This window comes from Dama dama, chromosome 12 (assembly GCF_033118175.1).
Source record: "Dama dama isolate Ldn47 chromosome 12, ASM3311817v1, whole genome shotgun sequence".
NCBI classification, from domain to species: Eukaryota; Metazoa; Chordata; class Mammalia; order Artiodactyla; family Cervidae; genus Dama; species Dama dama.
In genome coordinates, this window is record NC_083692.1 from 84297112 (window position 1) to 84315408 (window position 18297).

The 18297-nt window shown below is 46.6% G+C and overlaps 1 protein-coding gene across 1 annotated transcript; it reads left to right on the plus strand.

Moving 5' to 3' along the window:
• Positions 1-14706: 14706 nt before the first annotated feature.
• Positions 14707-16460, plus strand: LOC133066660 (elongation factor 1-alpha 1-like). Its single transcript, XM_061157960.1, has one exon. It carries the CDS (start codon positions 14773-14775, stop codon positions 16159-16161), a length of 1389 nt encoding a protein of 462 aa, XP_061013943.1. The 5' UTR covers positions 14707-14772; the 3' UTR covers positions 16162-16460.
• The last annotated feature ends 1837 nt before the right edge of the window (positions 16461-18297 follow it).

The following is an 18297-nucleotide window of genomic DNA, read 5'->3' on the forward strand; positions in this document are numbered from 1 at the left end:
CCCCATCACTGAGGGTTAATGCCGCCTTAGCCTGAGGATGTGACCGTCATGTTCCTTTTCCCGCCCCAAACCGCCTCTTGCTCAGCTGGCTCTTGTTGAACTTGAAACCGACTAAAACCTCCTGATCTTTTTTTATGTGAATTGCAGTCAAGCCAGGTCTCCCTCATCCCGTTCTTGTGCAATTGATTTTTGGAACCTGCATTCAAGACATTAGATTTATTGATGCTAAATTTCATCTGGTTGCTTTTGACCTAGCATTCTTGACTGTCGAGATCATCTTGAACCTTAATTCTCTCATCCCCTCCAGCTTTGAGTCATCTGCAAATTTGGTGCACATGCTTTCCATGTCTTCATCCAAATTGCTGGCTTAGAAAAGCTATTTATATGGATAAAAATAGAGATAGAGATATAGGCTGCTTTATAAGAGGGGACCTTGTGCGTAAGGCTGAGCGCTGGGGTCTCGCAGCCCTGAATCAGCATTTAAACTTTTTCTGTACGCACCCCCTCATACGCACTTGTATTTGCCCCTGGCTCCCGAATGTTCTCAGTGATGACAAGGGGAGTTCACTACTCAGCCACCCTGACTGTGGTGTCCTCTAAACTAGCAAGTCCCCTGGGCAGATCTGAATCCCTTCCCGTCTGCACCAGGTGAAGCTCCAGGGCCAAGTCCTGTCCTTCCCCCTTCTCACTGCTTCTCAAACTGAGACCACCCCCACCTTGGGGCCTTGCCAAATACCTGCTGTTAATCCAAGAAATCAATTCTTGTTCGCTCGGAGGAGGAGGTCATGGACCACAACGTCTTAATGTGCTCCCCGCTCAGATGTTTCCATTTTAACAGGGGCCTTCTGTGTCTGAACCGCAAGGCCGGAGCCGGGGTGGGTGTGCTATTAGCCACCTGTGGCCACGTGGGGCTCTGGCCTCAGTCCGGGTCCCCAAGGGCATCCCATGTCACAGCAGAGAGCGGCCGGCACTGCTCATAAGCGTGACTGCAAGTCGCCAGGGAAAGGCTTGGGGCGCTCTGTTCAAGACAGAGAAAGGAGAAAAAAAAAATTCTAGGAGTAATTTACATCTAAAGTGGCTTAAATTACCAAGAAAAAGAAAAAAAAAAAAAAACAGCCAATGATTATTTTTTTCTCCAGAAAATTTCTCCAGACAAGACTCTCTGATATTGTGTGAGCTAGGTGGTGGATGGTGGCAGGACTTTCTAAAGCCCCAAGCTCTCTCCATGTCCAGACACATCTGCAGGCACCTGGCTGAGGACCCCTAGCCCCAAGACAATTTGCTGGCTCACTGCACTCAATCCCTCTTTGATGTCCTCAGTACCAGAGCCTTCCCGTTTTACCCACAATATTCCTTTATAGGAAAAGTTTGATGAAGACCATAAAGAGCAGTTACTCTTTCCTGAGTGCCTGCTATGTGCCAGGCATTGTGCTAGATCTTGAAACCTCCCACCTTTAATCTCTTCAACAACCTTAGCAAGCAGATTGCTATTATTCCCATCTTATATAGGAGTACACTGAGGCCCACAGAGATTACCTATGGTCACAATAAATAGCAAGACTGGAATTTGAACCCTGGTCTCTCTTGATTACAAAGTTCATTGTTTCCATGGCTCTATTACGTAGCTTTCAAAGGACTCACACTGTTATTCTATTGACTGAGGAAGTCTTGTAAGGAAGGTAGAAGGCCAAGATTGCAGAACTCTGCTGTTTGATAAGGGGGAGTGATGTGAGCAGCATCACAGGCTACTGGGAGCCAGGTAAGGCATACGGCCCTGTTCTCTGGCTTGTAATTGGGAGAACTCGGTAATCCCAAGTATGGTATCCCTACAGTTTAGAGTCAGACCTGTATTGCCTGGGAGAGGGGAGCCTTCTTTGCTTTGGGGAAAGTGGGACTAGAGGGTGGTGTTGGGAGGAGAGCTTCGGTAATTGTACTGTATAAGCATATACGGTCCAGGATGGCTCCAGCCTTCATTACCTGTGTATACTTGGGTAGATTCTTTTCCCTTCCGGAGTCACCACTTCCCATTTGCAATTGAGGATAATGATAGTGTTTCAGTGAAATATGAGTGTTAAGTGAGATGATTTACATAAAGTCATTTGCACAGTCCAAGAACACTTCAAGTGCCTGCTGCTGCTAAGTCGTTTCAGTCGTGTCCGACTCTGTGCGACCCCACAGATGGCAGCCCACCAGGCATCCCCGTGTCCTTGGGATTATCCAGGCAAGAATACTGGAGTGGGTTGCCATTTCCTTCTCCAATGCATGCATACATGCATGCTAAGTCGCTTCAGTCATATCCAACTCTGTGAGACCCTAATGGACAGCAGCCCACCAGGCTCCTCTGTCCACGGGATTCTCCAGGCAAGAAAACTGGAGTGGGTTGCCATTTCCTTCTCCACCAAGTGCTTACTACGTGCTTGTTAATATCACTAGTATTTTTGGTTCCCCCAGCACTATCATGACCTACATTTGTAAGCGTTTCTGTGAGTTGCTCATTGTGGAGGTATCCTTGTCTCCACTGTGCAGGCTGGGAAACTGATGCCAAACTGACCTGTCCAAGGAGACCCAGGAGCTCCTGGGCAGAGCCAGGCCTTGAGCCCCTGACACCATTGTCCTCTGTCTCCATCACGCCACTGCTCTGTCATCCTTCGAGTCCAGGTTTATATGTTCAAATGTGACTGTGTGTATTCCGGTCCCTGGGGATCTTGTTAACCTGCAGGTTCTGACTCAGGAGCGCTGGGTGGCCTGAGGCCCTGCATTTCTATCCATCCTCCAGGTGATATAGATGCTGTTGGCCCGGGAACCTCACTTGGCACAGGAAGGGTTGTCCCATTCAGCAGGGAGGGGACCCTGGCACAGACTTGGAGAAATTAACAGCCAGTCCTGGGGTCCCTGGGCTGGGAGGTGCTTCTAGGTGTCAGCCCCCACAGGAAGGGCCTGCGAGCCCAACTGTGTTTCTGAAATGGTTCCTTCAAGGATGCTTCTAAAGGGGGATGGGGTGTGTGAGCTGCCTCCCAGCGGGTACCTGGGCCAGGACTGCCCTCCTGCCCATGCTTTCCTTTTGCTTCCTTCTGGCTGTTCCTGTCAGAGCCTGACAGTTACAGCAAAGCATTCTTACTCTCCTACTCCCAGCCTGCGCCACCCAACCGGGCGCCTGCAGAGAGGGAGCTGACATTTGTCTTAATTGGAGTTACCCATGTAAATCCCGCCTGTCCTCCCCCTGCGCCCTCGGCCTTTGATGGGCAAGGGGGCTCTGAACAGAGCGAGAGACTCATAATCTCCCCGGGGATACACGATGTTATTAATGCAGGCGCTGGAAGGAAATGTTCCATCTCGTCAGCAGGGAGAGTGAGCTGGAGGTGAGTGGGAAAAAAAATGGGAAAGAGAACATGGGCAGCACAGCCGAGCAGGGCGGCAACAGCTCTGGGCATCTCATCAGACCTCCAGGCCCGAAAGCGACTCACCCCCGCCTCCCCCCAGTCTTTCAAAAACAGCCTCTGACCCAGAGCTTTTTCCAACTCAGCTACACAAGAGCCACCTGAGAGCTATAACCATCACTGATATCTGGCTCCCATCCCCAGAGATCTTTATTTCATTGGCCCGTGGTCTGGCCCATGGATGTTGGGTTTTTACAGCCTAAAAGTAGTTCTGAAGAGCAACTGGGCTGGAGAACTTCTGGTCTAATCTTTGCTTCTCAGGGAAGCCTCCCCTGATTAGTGCAAGCCCACTCAAGGGCCCAGCAGAAACAGGGCATGTCATCTCAGTCGGTGGGACTGTTTGAACTCCAGCCAGCCAGCCCTGCTGTATCCACACAACTGGATGGGAGTTGGGTACAAATATCCCTCAAACCAGTGTCGTGTGGTTGGAGAACACACAAAAGGATGTAAGATGTGCCTTCTCATTTCTTTAAGCCTAACTCCCAAATGAGCCAGAATTTGCAGCTGCTAAATAGCCACTGAGTCAATTCCCTCAGTCATTTAACCAACATTTGTGGAACACCTAGGATGGGCACAGAGCTTCAGGAGTTTCAAAGACACATGATGCAGACTCTGCTCTTATCTAACCACTGCCACATACGGACGGGCATGCGTGCTTAGTCACTCAGTCATCTTACTCTTTGCCACCCCATGGACTGTATAGCCTGCCATGTTCCTCTGTCCATGGGATTCTCCAGTCAATAACACTGGAGTGGGTAGCCACTCCAGGGGATCTTCCCAACCCAGGGATCAAACCCAGGTTTCCTACATTGCAGGCAGATTCTTTACCATTTGAGGCACCAAGGAAGTCCAAGGATATTGGAGTAGGTAGCCATTCCCTTCTCCAGGGGATCTTTCTGACCCAGGGATAGAATCTGGCTGTCCTGCATTGCAGGTGGATTCTTTACCATCCGAGCCATCTGGGAAGCCCAAGGCCACATAAAGATAGGTTCAGTTCAGTTCAGTCGTTTAATCAAGACCATATATAACAACAACAAAAACGAAAAATGGAGGTGATGGGTGGTGGTATAGACAAATACAGAGGTAATGGAAATGGACACAACACTTAGATGTGTCAGGCAAGGTCCCAGCAGACTCATCTATGCTGTTTCAGTCAAGGGTGAAGACAGCTCTGTAAAGGAGAAGGTATTATCCCCATTTTACAGGTGCAAAAACTGAGACTCAAAGTCAGTGGTTTTCTCATGGTCTCACAACTAGTGCATGTTGAAATCTAACTCCAAAAGGGAAGAGAGCACATCTTCTATGAGAAGATGAAGTGTGATTATGGCTGGAGGGAGCTGAGAAAAGCTTAAGGAGGACCCAGGAGCTCACCGCAAAAACACACCACCACCGAGGTACCTCATGTAGGAGGAGCACATAGGAGGGCTACTGGGGAAGGTGAGGGAGGAGGGCTTCTCCAGGGGATAGACTTTCAGAGTCAGGGGGGGTGAAGGCATGGTAAAGAACAGATGACAGTGTGAGAGACTTCTACCCTGGGTACTTACTATCAAAACAGGCATGGATCACAGTAGTCTGGCCACTTTGAGAAGGTTGGCTCTGGCCCAGTATATTTGGCTGGGGTGATGGCAGAGGACAGCTTCTGCAGGCTCAGGGCTTGGCTGAGGGTGGATGTACCAGCCACTCATGTGATACCCTGGGCAGGCTGGATGCGGCAGGCACGGAGCCAGGGCTTCTCTTTTCCTGACACTGATGTCTGCTTGTCACTAGTTGGTTGTAATATTCATAGTTTCTGAATGTCTGCTATGGGCAGGCCTGGGCCCAGGTGATATATTTCTGTCTTGGAAGAAATCATTTCTGGGAAGTTAGGGCAACAGAACTAATCTTCAGAGAGCAGGGTGGTGGTGGATGTGGTGGTGGTGGAGGTACGGATGGTGGATTGGATGGTCATGGCGGTACAATCGGCAGTCGTGATGAAGGTGATGATATTGGTGATGGTGACGGTGACAGTGACGGTGATGGTGACGGTGATGGTGATGATATTGGTGATGGTGATGGTGATGATATTGGTGATGGTGACGGTGACGGTGATGGTGATGATATTGGTGATGGTGATGGTGATGATATTGGTGATGGTGATGGTGATGGTAGTGATGATAATGATGGTGATGGTGATGGTCATGGTCATGGTCATGGTGATGGTGATGGTAGTGATGATAATGGTCTTAGTTCTGCTTGGATGACTTGTGCCCAGATAGCTCCTTGCTCTAGTCTTTCTCCTGAGTCACACATTCAGCTCCCTCACTGTCATCCCCTCTTGTGTCTTGCAGGCCTGTCACACTCCCAATGCCCACATCAAATCCCTTTGTCTTCTCTTGCTTTCCTCTGCACAGCCTGTTCTCCCTCCTATAAACCCGTGGCTCGGTGGACAGCCCCACTAGCCAGCCAGCCATCAGAGATGAATGCCTAAGAGTCAGTCTAGACTCCTCAACCTCCCTTATTCCCTCCACCCAGTTAATTACCAAGTCCTGATGGCTTGGCCTCGTAGATCTTATGAGGCCTTCCAAGTTGGCTCAATGGTAAAGAATCTGCCTGCCAATGCAGGAGATGCAAGAGATGTGGGTTCAATCCCTGGGTAGGGAAGATCCCCTGGAGAAGGAAATGGCAACCCATTCCAGTATTCTTGCCTAGAAAATCCCATAGACAGAGGACCCTGGAGGGTATTAGTCTATGGGGTCACAAAAGAGTTGGACATGACTTAGTGACTAAGCAACAACAGCAACATATCTCTAGAAGCTGATAATCTCCTCTCCACCTCCCCTGCTCCTGCCCTACTTGAGTCCACATCACCCTTACCCCAGTATGTGGGACCAGCGTGCTGACAGACCTCTGAGCTCCAGCTGGTCTATCTTTCGGCCACCTTTCATCCTGCTGCCACAGGCAACCTGCCCTCAGACAGAAGCAACCATGCTTCTTCCCAGGGGAAAACCATCTCTGGATCACAGAGACGAGTATGGCATAGATGGCATGCCTGAGCCGGGCACCCCCAGCCACACAGCACCAACCCCAAGATACTACAGCTCTCTTCTCCTGCCCCGTGGATTTGTGTCTCTGTTCTTTGCTCATCCTAGTCCTTCTGTTTGAACACTTTCTTCTTATTCTCTGAATGGTGCAGTCTTTCCCAGCTCCTACGAAGTTCTTCTCGAATCCTCACCCCAGTGGACAGAGTTGGTTTCTCCCTCTGCTGTGAACTCATGTATACCCTGCAGTTTTGCTTAGCTCACCATCTCCTTTACTGTGCCATGAGCTTTTCCAGGGAAAAGGACCTGCTTTTCCCACCTCTGAATCTGGAGGATCTAGCACAGACTCAGTGCTTCCTAAATTAGAGAGCGGGAATGTTCATCTGTGTTGCCTGAAACTATGCAGAGAACTGTATCTCCCTGCATTTCTGCATCTCATTTGGTTCCCATTATCTTCATGCGGGCTTGCAGGTGACATTTGTAACGTTTTACTGATTGGAGCACTGAGATCCAGAAAGAAAAAAAGAAAAAAAAAAACAAAAAACAGTAAAATGACTCACTTGAGGTTGCCCAGGAAGGTAGCAACCAAGACAGTCTAGGTCTTGACTCCTATGTGGGAAATGTGTTGATTTCACACCAAGAAGCTCATTTCCTTTCTCTCTGAGAGATTCTTGTGGCCGAGAAGTAACTCACGCATACAGGACTTGCCCACAATCAACAAATAGACACCTGCATCTGTGGGGAGCGCAACAGCCTTGGATTCCCAGGTAAAGGTAGAGCTAGGAGGCAGAAGACATAAATGCATAAAGATGTGGAGAATAAGAGAACAGACAAAAGTCACAAAATTTTGGAAGCTGGAAAGCAAGTGGCAACCACCTTAGCAGGAAAATATCAAGATCCGTAAAGTGGGACTGGGAAACCCTGAAACCCAACCTGGTTTACACAGCAGAACACTCAAAAGTCTTAGGAACTGGAAGCATCAGGTTCTTCTGGAAGTGGGTGAACGGAGTGGGCAAAAATAAGAATCTCAGAGTGAAAGTAATTCACTCACAGGCAATAAGGACCCTAAATCTTTGAATCTGCTCCTTCTGGCTAGGCAAGCGTCCGTTTCTTCCTGTGACCATATCCTGGAGATGAGACAGAATCTCTGTACTGAGATGAGAGTGGAGATCTGAAAACAAGCAGCTACCCCTAGTAAACTGCATCTCAATTTACACCCTCCAGGCGAGATACAGGGAGCCTCGTCTCTGAGGAAAATGAATAGCCCAGGAGGAAAGACCCATAGGGCTCAACATTTAGTCCTACACACTTTGGTGAGGAAACTCCTGAAAGATGTAGGTACCAACAAAAGTGGGGGTTGGATTTGAATTAAGAAAGAGGAAGACATGAAGAAGCGTGAGGCAAAAGGAATTCCCCAAATGATTATGGGAGAGTTCAGGATCATGGTCATGACCCAGACCAAGATGATGACCAGTCTCAACTGGGGAAAACTCCATGAAACACACTTGTTCATGGAAATGAAACTGGTGGGAAAATGGTGTACATCTGTGTATCTGATTCTTGTTAGACAACTGGTGGCCATTCTGAGCACCCATCGAATTCATAAATTAATAGGTAACTATGGAAACAACCAGGAAAAACAAAGCAACGATCAACTCCAAAGAAAACAAAAGGTGTCAGGAAAAGGAAATGGATTCTAGTTTACTACTTGAATCAGCTCTGAGAAGTAGCTGTTACTTAGTCATAATAATGTCACGACTGACTATTGATCTAAGCAAATTAACTGCAAGACTGTATTGGGAAGATGGAGACTAGGATGTGTGAATATGTATACTGATTGGATGTGTGTGAGGGGAAGGACTAAAACCCACTCTTCCATAAAGGAAAGTCAATTAACAATGGCTGAAATAGAAACACCAAGACATAGCAACAGAAAATACGTTATATAGAGGTATATATATTAATTCATTCATTAAATGAATCTATTTTAAAAAGTTGCGAGTTCATGGTAGCTGGAGTAAGGATGGGGGGAGAGATCATTGAGGAGTTTGGATGGATATGTACACACTGCTATGCTTAATGTGGATAATCAACAACGACCTACTATACAGTGCAGGGAACTCTGCTCAATGCTATGTGGCAGGCTGGATGGGAGGGGAGTCTGGGGGAGAACGGATACATGCATATGTATGGCTGAGTCCCTTTGCTGCTCACCTGAAACTATCACAACATTGTTAATCTGTTATACTCCAATACAAAATAAAAAGTTATTTAAAAAAAAAAGTTGAAAGTACTTGTGTATGAGGGAGTGAGGCTGAGGAATGCTAGTCTCCTTAACACATCTTATGGAACTAGTTAACTTTTAAACTACATGATTGTATCACTTTATTTTTAAAGACAAATTTTGAACAAAGCTACAACAAAAAGAACACAGTTGTCAGAATCATATACCATCACCAAAACCAAATTAAGTCATCTTCCTGAGCCTCAGTTTCCTCATCTGTAAAATGGGGTAAAACCATGTACCGCACACAATAGCAGTGAAGGTAAAATGACATGTATCTGAAGGGCTAAGCGTTAGGGTGCCCTCAGTAAATGTTTTTTTGTGCATCAGTCAAAGTAGGACAACTGCCTGCTCTTTTCTGCATAACAAGCATCCCCTTTCTACTCTTCCTGTCAAAGGTAGTTTTCATTACTATCTTTTTTGTTCTTGGTTATCTTACCATTGTCATTAATGGTCCCTCCCTCCCGCCTTTCTCAGATTAAGGCAGGAAGTGGAAATTCACACATTCATAATCAGGAGTGGGGTGCAGCGTAACTCAATCTTTCTTCTGCAAACCTCATAAACACACAGAATGAGATGTCTCTTATTCTGGTGCCTAACCCTTTGCCTCCCAACCCTAAGGCCACAGAGCCTCTCTTACTGCCAGCCTCCCAGTTCCCTCTCAGTTGCTTATCTCCTTCCCTCTTGGTTAACCAAGAGGAGCCCTTCTTTCCTTCCTTTCTTCCTTCCTTCCTTCTCTGCCCTCATAGATCATTACACCCTCACCTACAATCCTCAAGGTGGGAGGCCTGAGCCTGCAAGGGCGACCTGGCTGAAGGGCTCTTGGGAAAGGGCCGTGATTTCCAGCTGGGCTTTAGGGCCACCCTGGCTCGGCCAGGATGTCAGCAAACCATGTGCCCTTCCTGATTCCTTGCCCACACCCCAGCCCCACACTGACAGCAGCTCCCTGGCATCCCTATCCCTGGTGCCTAAGTAGACATCAAACTCATCCCTCGCCTCTCCAACTGCCCCTTTGCCTGTGTTTTTTCATCCTGTTTGTGACAGCTAGAAGACTGTGATGTGGGTTCAATGAAAGATGGAACACTGCAGAGGAGGAGCTGGTCTGGGGAGGAGGGTGACCGTAGTTGTTCTCACGATGGGTTTGAGGTGTAGATAGATAGATTTTGACTAGACAGTTGGATGCAATGGTCTGGAGTTCATGGTAGAGACCCGAGAGGCTTCAGACTGAAGAAACTAACAGGAAGCTTGAATAGAGATCAGATAAACACCAGAAAGGGATGTGAAGGTGTTGATGACGGACAGAGAGCTTTGGGATGACCCTTGGAGATGCATCTTGTCAGAGGTGGGTACAAAGAGGAACTTGACGGGGACCTCAACAGAGGGTCCCCCGGGGACAGCAGGAAAAGTCATGCAAGGGCACAGCCTTGAGAGCCAGGCTGGAAGAAAGTGCAAGAGGGGAAGTGGTCAGCCTTCTCGAGTGCTGCAGGGAGCCCAGGTGAGGGAGTAAAGCCAGTCAGGGGCACAGAGGCCACGGTGACCTTGACAAGGGAAGTCCCTGGGGTGTGGGCGGCGGGGAGCCAGACGGCAGGGACTGAAACAGTGACAGGGAGGTGAGGAGGTGGAGACACTGAAAATAAACAACTCTTCCAAGAAAGGCTGCTGAGAAAGAGAGCATTGGGCTGACGGCCCAGGGAGGCTTCCGTGCTGCCGGGAGGAGCCGGGGGAAGTGTGTGTGAAGTGGTGGAGACTGTCCCGGGGTCCTGGTGCGGTCCTGGGTGCAGGGAGAAGCAGCTGACGTAGGGCAAGATTTGCACTTTCCCTCAGCAAGGTGAACCCCGGGAGGCATGAGCCCAAAGGAGAGACCCTCGGGAAGAGCCAGGACCTGGGAGGAATTCCCTCCCACTAACCAATCCAGCTGTTTTATCCAGTGGCTGCTCCAAGCACCTAGCCCTGCCTCCCTCCCTAGTACAGAGCTGAAAGCTTCACGTTCATTATTTGCTATCCTCCCATAGTCTTCGGGAAGTAGGCACTACCAACTCATTTTGCCTGTGAGAAAACTCAGCCTGAGAAAAGTGAACTGACCTTCTCCAGGGTCACAGGACAGCGGAGGGCCTTCAAAGATGCCAACCCAATTCCGAGGGACTCCACAAAGCCCTTGCCCCACAGTGCTCTCTGGCCTCCTAGCCCTGCTGCCATGAACTATTTGAACTTGATGTACTTGAACTACTCAAGGTCATCCGTGTCAGCTCTTATTTCTCCTCTGATCACCCATGGCTCCTTACCTGCCCACAGGAGCAGACTCATCCTCTGGCTCCCGCCCATCTCCCCTGACCAATCTTCCTCACCTCGGTGTTCCCACACACAACACCCACGTCTTTTCCGTGCCATTGACTGCACTGTGTTGAAATGATCTGTTTTGTTCTCTGCTCTTGGACGCTGGACTGAGCCCTTCATGGGCAAGGACCCTGCCTTATGTCTTATATATTCACAGCTCTTGACAAGTGCCAGCAAGCACATGGTAGGTCTAGAGGAAACAACTTTCAAACAACTTGAAAACTTTCTTTTAAAAGTCAACAAGGGCAAGTTGAACACTAAAATTAATAATAAGGGAGAAATATTTGCAAACACCTATCTGACAAAGGTTTCCTACTCAGATATAACAAATTGTTAAAACTCAACAGTAAGTAACGAAAAAATCCAAGTACCAAGTGGGCAAAAGACATAAAGAGACATTTCACCAAGGAGGCATGGATGGCAAATAAGCACGTGAAGAGTTGTTAGACATCACTGAAATGAAGCGAAATGTTCATCTCTCAGTTGTGTCTGACTCTTTGCAACACCAGGCTCCTCCGTCCATGGAATTCTCCAGGCAAGAATACTGGAGTGAGTTGCCATTCCCTTCTCCAAGTGATCTTGCCAACCCAGGATTGAACCCAGGTCTCCCACATTGCAGGCTGACTCTATCATTGAGCCGCCAGGGAAGTAGAATTAGCCATTAAGGAAATGCAAATTAATTAGCAGTTTGGGATTAAAATATGCACACTACTATATATAAAGTGGATAACCAAAAAGGACTTACTCTATGGCATAGCAAACCATACTCAATATCTTATAATAAGCTGTAATGGAAAGTAATCTGAAAAGAGAATATATATCCATATATATGTATTACTGAATCACTTTGCTATATACCTGAAACCAACACAATATTGTAAATAAGCTATATTTCAGTAAAAAAAATTTAAAAATAATAAGGAAATACAAATTAAGGTCACAGTGAGATTATCACTACACACTTAGCAGAATGGCTAAAAAATTTTTTAAAAGGTCACAATAATAATGTTGATGAGAAGGCAGAGAAACTGGAGCACTCATACGCTGCTGATAGAAACAAACATAGCATAGCCACTCTGGGAAAGTTTGGTGGTTTCTTCAAAGTCTAAACATACACTGACCATACAACCCAGCAATTACACTTCTGGGAACTTGGCCCAGAGAAAGGAAAACATGTCCGTACAAAAACCTGTACTGTGCATGACTTCACAGCAGCTGTATTTGTAATAGTCTCAAATGGGAACCAACCAAATATCTTCAAAAGGTGAATGGCTAAACAAACTTGGTAGCTCCATGCCCTGGAACACTACCCAGCAATAAAAGTGAATGAGATTTTGAGACACATAACAACTTGAATGAACCTCAAGGATGTTATGCTGAGCAAAAAATCCTGTCTCCAAAGGTCACACTCTGAATTATTTCATTTATGTAATGTTCTTGAAGTGACGTAAGTACAGAGATGGAGAACAAATGGATAATTGCCATGAGCAAGAGATGGTTGGAGAGACAGAGAGACCGGACTGTAGAAGAAGAGCCCAGGCAGATCTTCGAGATGGTCAAGCTGTATCTTGACTGTAGTGGTTCCATGAATGTAGACACATGAGAAAATGACACAGTTATGCACATATATTGCACCAATGCAGTTCTCTGGCTTTGACATTGCACTACAGTTATGTAAGATACAACCATTGAAAGAAACTGAATGAAGGGTATGCAAGACCTTATACACTGTCTTTGCAACTTCCTGGGAGTCTAGAATTATTTCAAGATAAAATGTTAATTTATTAATTAATTGTAGTAATATATTTTAACCCACAGTAAAGGAGGAACCCCTGAATCTATACTGATATAGATAAATGACTGAATAAATCAGGAGAAGAAAAACTCTTATTTAAAGAAGGAGTCCACCTAATAGAAGAAATGTCCTTCTATTCTATTCCTTCTTCCACCTGTAGAAGGAATGTTGGAATTAGACAATCACCTTTTGGCAACCACCAGGATAATAGCTGTTTCAGGCAAGAAACATCAATGGATTTTAAAATTGGTGGGCAAATGTATCACGAGAAGCAAAACACTTATCCAGTCTCATAATAGCTTCTCATATGACACCATTTTACTAAGGGAAAGAGAATAACTTTGCACTGGAGAAAACTGGCAGACACCACCTCTCAGGGACCAAGGATAACTTCACCAGTGAGGGGACGAATCATTGTGTCCTTCCTGAGATGATGCCCTGGGAAGGAGAGCATCATTTCTGTGGCAGCCTGCCAGTGTTGAGTAACCCAAATCTCATCAAGAGGAATCATCGGACAAGCCCATATCAAGGGGCATCTGCAAAATAACTGGCTGATTCTCTTAAAAAATGTTAAGGTCATGAAAATGTTTAAAAAGCTGAGAAACTGTTCCCAATTAAAGGAGATTAAAGCAACTCAGCAACCAAATACACATGGGACCCTGCATTGGAGCCTGGATAGGAAAAGGATATTAGTGGGTCAGCTGGTCTGAATAAGGTCTGTAGATGAAATACTACTGTAGAATGGCTAATTTCCTGATTTTTGATAACTATACCATGACTGTAAAAGAGAAAGACTAAGTAAACACAGGCTGAACTATTTAGAGGCAGAAGTCTCTAAATCTACTCTCAGATGCTTCAGAAAAGTTATATATGTACACATACATATGTGGCTCAGACCTGAGAGTCGAGAGGCTAGAAGTCTGATTTTCACTCTGCTTTAAACCTAGCTGGGTGTCCATGAATGAATCCTAAATGACTGTAGATCTCAATTTCTTTATCCATTAAGTGGGCCCAAAACTCTTGCTTTGCTTCTCTCAGAATTGGCTTAGGAGGACACGAGGAACAGAGTGCTTCTCTGGAAAAAAAAAAAAAGAAAAACCTTGTACTTTGGACCTTCAGTAGCTCTGCAATGGGAAAATAGAAATCCCACAGATATGAGATAAGAGGCCTTTGACTGTCCTATCAAATGGATGAACTATCCATCCATCCACTCATCCTTCTTTCTTCTACCCATCCATCTATCTATTCACTCATTCTTTCTTCCATCCATCCATTTATTCATCCAGTCATCATTCCTTCCTTCTATCCATTCATCTATAGAGCCAGCCAGCCAACCTGCTAGCTAGCCAACATCCACCCATCCATTTTTCTGACATCTATCCACCTATTTGTTTATTTAGCATCCATCCATTTATCCTTTTATTCTTTCATTCTTGTATCCAGCCAGCCACCAGCTGACATCCATTTATCCATACATATCTAATTCTTAAAGAGATGGGAATACCACACCACCTGACCTGCCTCTTGAGAAATCTGTATGCAGGTCAGAAAGCAGGAGTTAGAACTGGACATGAAACAACAGACTGGTTTCAAATAGGGAAAGGAGTATGTCAAGGCTATATATTGTCAACCTGCTTATTTAACTTATATGCAGAGTACATCACGTGAAATGCCAGGCTGAATGAAGCACAAGCTGGAATCAAGATTGCCAGGAGAGATATCAATAAACTCAGATATGCAGATGACACCACCCTTATGGCAGAAAGTGAAGAACTAAAGAGCCTCTTGATGAAAGTGAAAGAGGAGAGTGAAAAAGTTGGCTTAAAACTCAACATTCACTTTTTCGCAACGGGTTTGCCGCCAGGACACAGGTGTCGTGAAAACCACCGTTAAACCTAAGCCAAAATGGGAAAAGAGAAGACCCACATCAACATCGTTGTCATTGGGCACGTAGATTCAGGGAAGTCTACCACGACTGGCCATCTGATCTACAAATGTGGCGGGATCGACAAGAGAACAATTGAGAAGTTCGAGAAGGAGGCTGCCGAGATGGGAAAGGGCTCCTTCAAATATGCCTGGGTCTTGGACAAACTGAAAGCTGAACGTGAGCGTGGTATCACCATTGATATCTCCCTGTGGAAATTTGAGACCAGCAAGTACTATGTTACCATCATTGATGCCCCAGGACACAGAGACTTCATCAAAAACATGATTACAGGCACATCCCAGGCTGACTGTGCTGTCCTGATTGTTGCTGCTGGTGTTGGTGAATTTGAAGCCGGTATCTCCAAGAACGGGCAGACCCGTGAGCATGCCCTTCTGGCTTACACTCTGGGTGTGAAACAACTAATTGTTGGAGTTAACAAAATGGATTCCACTGAGCCACCCTACAGCCAGAAGAGATACGAGGAAATTGTTAAGGAAGTCAGCACCTACATTAAGAAAATTGGCTACAACCCCGACACAGTAGCATTTGTGCCAATTTCTGGCTGGAATGGTGACAACATGCTGGAGCCAAGTGCTAACATGCCATGGTTCAAGGGATGGAAAGTCACCCGTAAGGACGGCAACGCCAGTGGAACCACCCTGCTTGAAGCTCTGGATTGCATCCTGCCACCAACTCGCCCAACTGACAAACCCTTGCGTTTGCCTCTCCAGGATGTCTACAAAATTGGTGGTATTGGTACTGTCCCTGTGGGTCGTGTGGAGACTGGTGTTCTCAAACCTGGCATGGTGGTCACCTTTGCTCCAGTCAATGTAACAACTGAAGTGAAGTCTGTAGAAATGCACCATGAAGCATTGAGTGAAGCCCTTCCTGGGGACAATGTGGGCTTCAATGTCAAGAACGTGTCTGTCAAAGATGTCCGTCGTGGCAATGTGGCTGGTGACAGCAAAAATGATCCACCCATGGAAGCTGCTGGCTTCACAGCTCAGGTGATTATTTTGAACCATCCAGGCCAAATCAGTGCTGGATATGCACCTGTGCTGGATTGTCACACAGCTCACATCGCTTGCAAGTTTGCTGAGCTGAAGGAGAAGATTGATCGTCGTTCTGGGGAAAAGCTGGAAGATGGCCCTAAATTCTTGAAATCTGGTGACGCTGCCATTGTTGATATGGTTCCTGGCAAGCCCATGTGTGTCGAGAGCTTCTCTGATTATCCTCCCCTGGGCCGTTTTGCTGTGCGTGACATGAGACAGACAGTTGCTGTGGGTGTCATCAAGGCAGTGGACAAGAAGGCAGCTGGAGCTGGCAAGGTCACCAAGTCTGCCCAGAAAGCTCAGAAGGCTAAATGAATATTATCCCCAACACCTGCCACCCCAGTCTTAATCAGTGGTGGAAGAACGGTCTCAGAACTGTTTGTCTCAATTGGCCATTTAAGTTTGATAGTAAAAGACTGGTTAATGATAACAATGCATCGTAAAACCTTCAGAAGGAAAGGAGAATGTTTTTGTGGACCATATGTTTTGTGTGTGGCAGTTTAAGTTATTAGTTTTTAAAATCAGTACTTTTTAATGAAAACACCTTGACCAAAAATCTGTCACAGAATTTGAGACCCATTAAAAAAAGTTTAATGAGAAAAAAAAAAAAAAAACTCAACATTCAGAAAACTAAGATCATGGCATCTGGTCCCATCACTTCATGGCAAATAGATGGGGAAACAGAGGAAACCATGACAGATTTTATTTTGGGGGCTCCAAAATCACTGCAGATGGTGACTGCAGTCATGAAATTAAAAGACACTTGCGCCTTGGAAGAAAAGTTATGACCAACCTAGACATATGCATATGAAGAAGCAGAGACATTACCTTGCCAACACAGGTCCATCCAGTCAAAGCTATGGTTTATCCAGTAGTTATGTATGGATGTGAGAGTTGGACTATAAAGAAAGCTAAGCGCCAAAGAATTGATGCTTTGGAACTGTGGTGTTGGAGAAGACTCTTGAGAGTCCCTTGGACTGCAAAGAGATCTAACCAGTCCATCCTAAAGGAAATCAGTCCTGAATATTCATTGCAATGACTGATGCTGAAGCTGAAACTCCAATACTTTGGCCACCTGATGATGCAAAGTACTGACTCATTTGAAAAGAGCTTGATGCTGGGAAACATTGAAGGTGGGAGGAGAAGGGGACAATAGAGGATGAGATGGCTGGATGGCATCACTGACTTAATGGACATGAGTTTGAGTAAACTCTGGGAGTTGGTGATGGACAGGGAGGCTTGGTGTGCTGCAGTCCATGGGGTCGCAAAGAGTCAGATACGACTGAGTGACTGAACTGAACTGACATACATCATCCATTCAATATCCATTCATCCATCCCTCTGTCCATCTTTTTTCTCATTCACCAAACAGCATGTTTGCTCAGACAGTGAGCTAGATTCTGAAGTGCAAATAACTGGAACCAAATCAGTGACAGCTCACAGTCAAGAACAGAGTATGTAAAGTAAGACAAAGCACTAAATCTGTTATACAGGGTACACAAGGTGCTATTGGAACTTGAAGGTGAAGGTTGAGTGGGGATACAGCACTACTATGTTTGATGATGCAGAAAGGAAAGCTGGAGGGGACAGCAAAAGAATATGTATAGACCAAGGGAGCAGGGGCTCCATGGATAAAGCAACAGTGAGACCTGGAGGGTGGGGTAGGTCCAGGTGGAGAGGAGACTCTGACAGGGGAGGCTGAGCTGGTGAAGCAGCCAGAGTAGAGCAGACAAGGCCTTGGGGATGGCCAAAGGCAAGCTGTGTCTGACGTCCCAGGTCAGCTCTCTGCCCCTGGAGGAGCTCGGCTTGGCTGCAAACCCTCCTGGCAAGCCATAGTAGAACCTCTCAGTCCTTGTTGTGTCTGGAATGATTGGAGACTCAGACTACTCAGCTCCAAGTGGGAACATGGAGTTGGCAGGGAAGCAGCCCCAGCCACCAGGTCAGGGCTGAGGTGGGGCTGGCAGCTGCCAGGAATCTGGGTGGCCTGCATGGAATTCTTGGTGGTTCCCCAGCTGGGGAAAGCTGCCCATGCTCAGTTGGCTGGCTGTGGCCGGTCAGGGCCACGCCCCAGGAAATTGGATGTTGGCTCAGTGTCTCAGCAGCTTCCTAGATGTGTTAGAGAGAGAGAGAGTAAGTCATCTCACTTCCCTGAGGCTTGGTCCCCAGATCTTTTAAAATGAAAGGAGTGAGGTAGAACAGCCTGTGGGCTCTTCTCGGCTCTGGAATTCTTGCTCTGGGACCTGCTGTCATGGACAAGCACACTTTGTGCTGAGTGTTTTCCTGCAGAGATGGTCCAGCTGCTGGATGTCCCACTGTTAGAGGATCTGACACCTTTTGGGGTCCCCAGTTCTCCTTGGGGATGGTGACACCTTAAGCCACGAGCCTTGACCCATTGGTTCTATACCTGGCCCTTCCAAGGCACTGCTCCTCCAGCCCCATGCAACTTTGGTA

Excerpts from the sequence above, each read along its gene's own strand:
- LOC133066660 (XM_061157960.1), top strand. The coding sequence starts at position 14,773 with ATGGGAAAAGAGAAGACCCACATCAACATCGTTGTCATTGGGCACGTA.